The sequence below is a fragment of the Eimeria necatrix genome, genomic scaffold, assembly GCF_000499385.1.
Source record: "Eimeria necatrix Houghton genomic scaffold, Enh_scaff180, whole genome shotgun sequence".
NCBI lineage: Eukaryota > Apicomplexa > Conoidasida > Eucoccidiorida > Eimeriidae > Eimeria > Eimeria necatrix.
The window spans coordinates 1-1,402 of record NW_013652462.1 but is presented as its reverse complement, the minus strand read 5'-3'; the positions used below and the strand labels follow the sequence as shown (position 1 = coordinate 1,402).

General features: G+C 60.0%; 1 protein-coding gene across 1 annotated transcript; it reads right to left on the bottom strand.

Annotated features, from left to right (window-relative positions):
- Positions 1 to 417: 417 nt before the first annotated feature.
- ENH_00022990 (hypothetical protein, conserved) lies at positions 418 to 1,281 on the bottom strand (the record flags this gene model as incomplete). The annotated part of the gene is made up of 2 exons (XM_013579637.1): positions 418 to 945; positions 1,064 to 1,281. Coding segments are annotated over 2 exons (746 nt in total), but the record flags the coding sequence as incomplete, so codon positions are not given.
- Positions 1,282 to 1,402: the final 121 nt, after the last annotated feature.

Genomic DNA, 1,402 nt, shown 5'->3' with positions numbered 1-1,402 from the left:
CCCAGCCGGCCCTTCAACTTCTTCCCGAGCACATCACCTCGACACTATTTTATTTGAATTTTGCATTATACAACTAACTGAACCCTAGGAGGGGCCCCCACGCATGGGGGCCCCCTTGGGGGCCCCCTAGACGGGGCCCTTTAGTGCAAACCCCCTACAAAAACCCCTAAGCAGCCCCTAAGGGGCCCCCCTTAGGCGCCCCCTTAAGGGCCCCCTAAGGGCCCTTAGGGCCCCTAAGGGGCCCCTTAAAGGGGCCCCTTAGGGACCCCCTTAAGGGGCCCCTTAGGGGCCCCCTTGGGGGGCCCCATAGGGGCCCCCTAGAGGGCCCCCCTTGGGGAGCCCCCTTGGGGGGCCCCCTACGGGGGCCCTTCGGGGGCCCACTAGGGGCCTCCTAAGGGGCCCTGCTTGGCGCGTTCCCTAGTTAGGTTTGCTGCTGCTGTTGCGCAAAGAGTCTGTTGCAGCAGCGGCAGCAGCAGCAGCAGCACCAATATCCTCTGCGACCACAGCGTCTGCTGCTGCTGCTGCTGCTGCAGTTGCTGCAGTTGCTGCTCTTTCCGTAGCTTGTGCCGCTTCTGCACTTTGTCTCGCTGCTTCTACAGCTTCTGCTGCGCTTAAATCTGCAGTTTCAGCTGCTGCTGCTGCCGTTGCTGCCGCTGCTGTTGCTGCTGCTGCTGCTGTCACTGCTGCTGCTGCTGTTTCAGGGGGGCCCCCCTCAACACAGGGGCCCTCTTGTGTCACTTCTTCCAAAAGTGCTGCTAATATTTGCAGCTGCTTCTCCAGCAGCTTTATATTCTCTTTGGAAGATTTGGCGCTTTGCGCGAAGCTGCTGCTGCTGCTGCTGCTGCTGCTGCTGCTGTTGCTGCTGCTGGTGCTGCGCGAAAGCGTTCCGCTGCTGCTGCTCCTGCTGCTGCCTCCTGCAGCTTCCCCAAACTCTTCAAGTGCGTGCTGCGCAAGCAAACAGGCCCAAAACCTCTAAACCCTAAACCCTAAACCCTAAACCCCAAACCCTAAACCCTAAACCCCAAACCCTAAACCCTAAACCCTAAACCCTAGCCATGGTTACCTGCTTCCACTGCGCACAGCCCCCTGAGCCAAATGCCTCATCTTCTTCCCAAAAGGCAGCAAGAGCTGCTGAGGGGTCTACTAAGGGTTCGGCAGCAACACTGGCTGATTTTGCTGCTGCTGCTGCTGCTGCTGCTGTTCCTGTTGCTGCTGCTGCTCTTGGAGTTGCTGGTGCTGCTGCTGCTCCTGCTGCAGCAGAGTCCCCAGACTTGCTAAGCCCTGCGGACACCCCAGGAACCAGCAGCGCGAGTCCCCTCTAAGCAGCAGCAGCAGTAGCAGTAGCAGCAGCAGCAGCAGCAGCAGCAGCAGCAGCAGCAGCAGCAGCAGCAGCAGCAGCAGC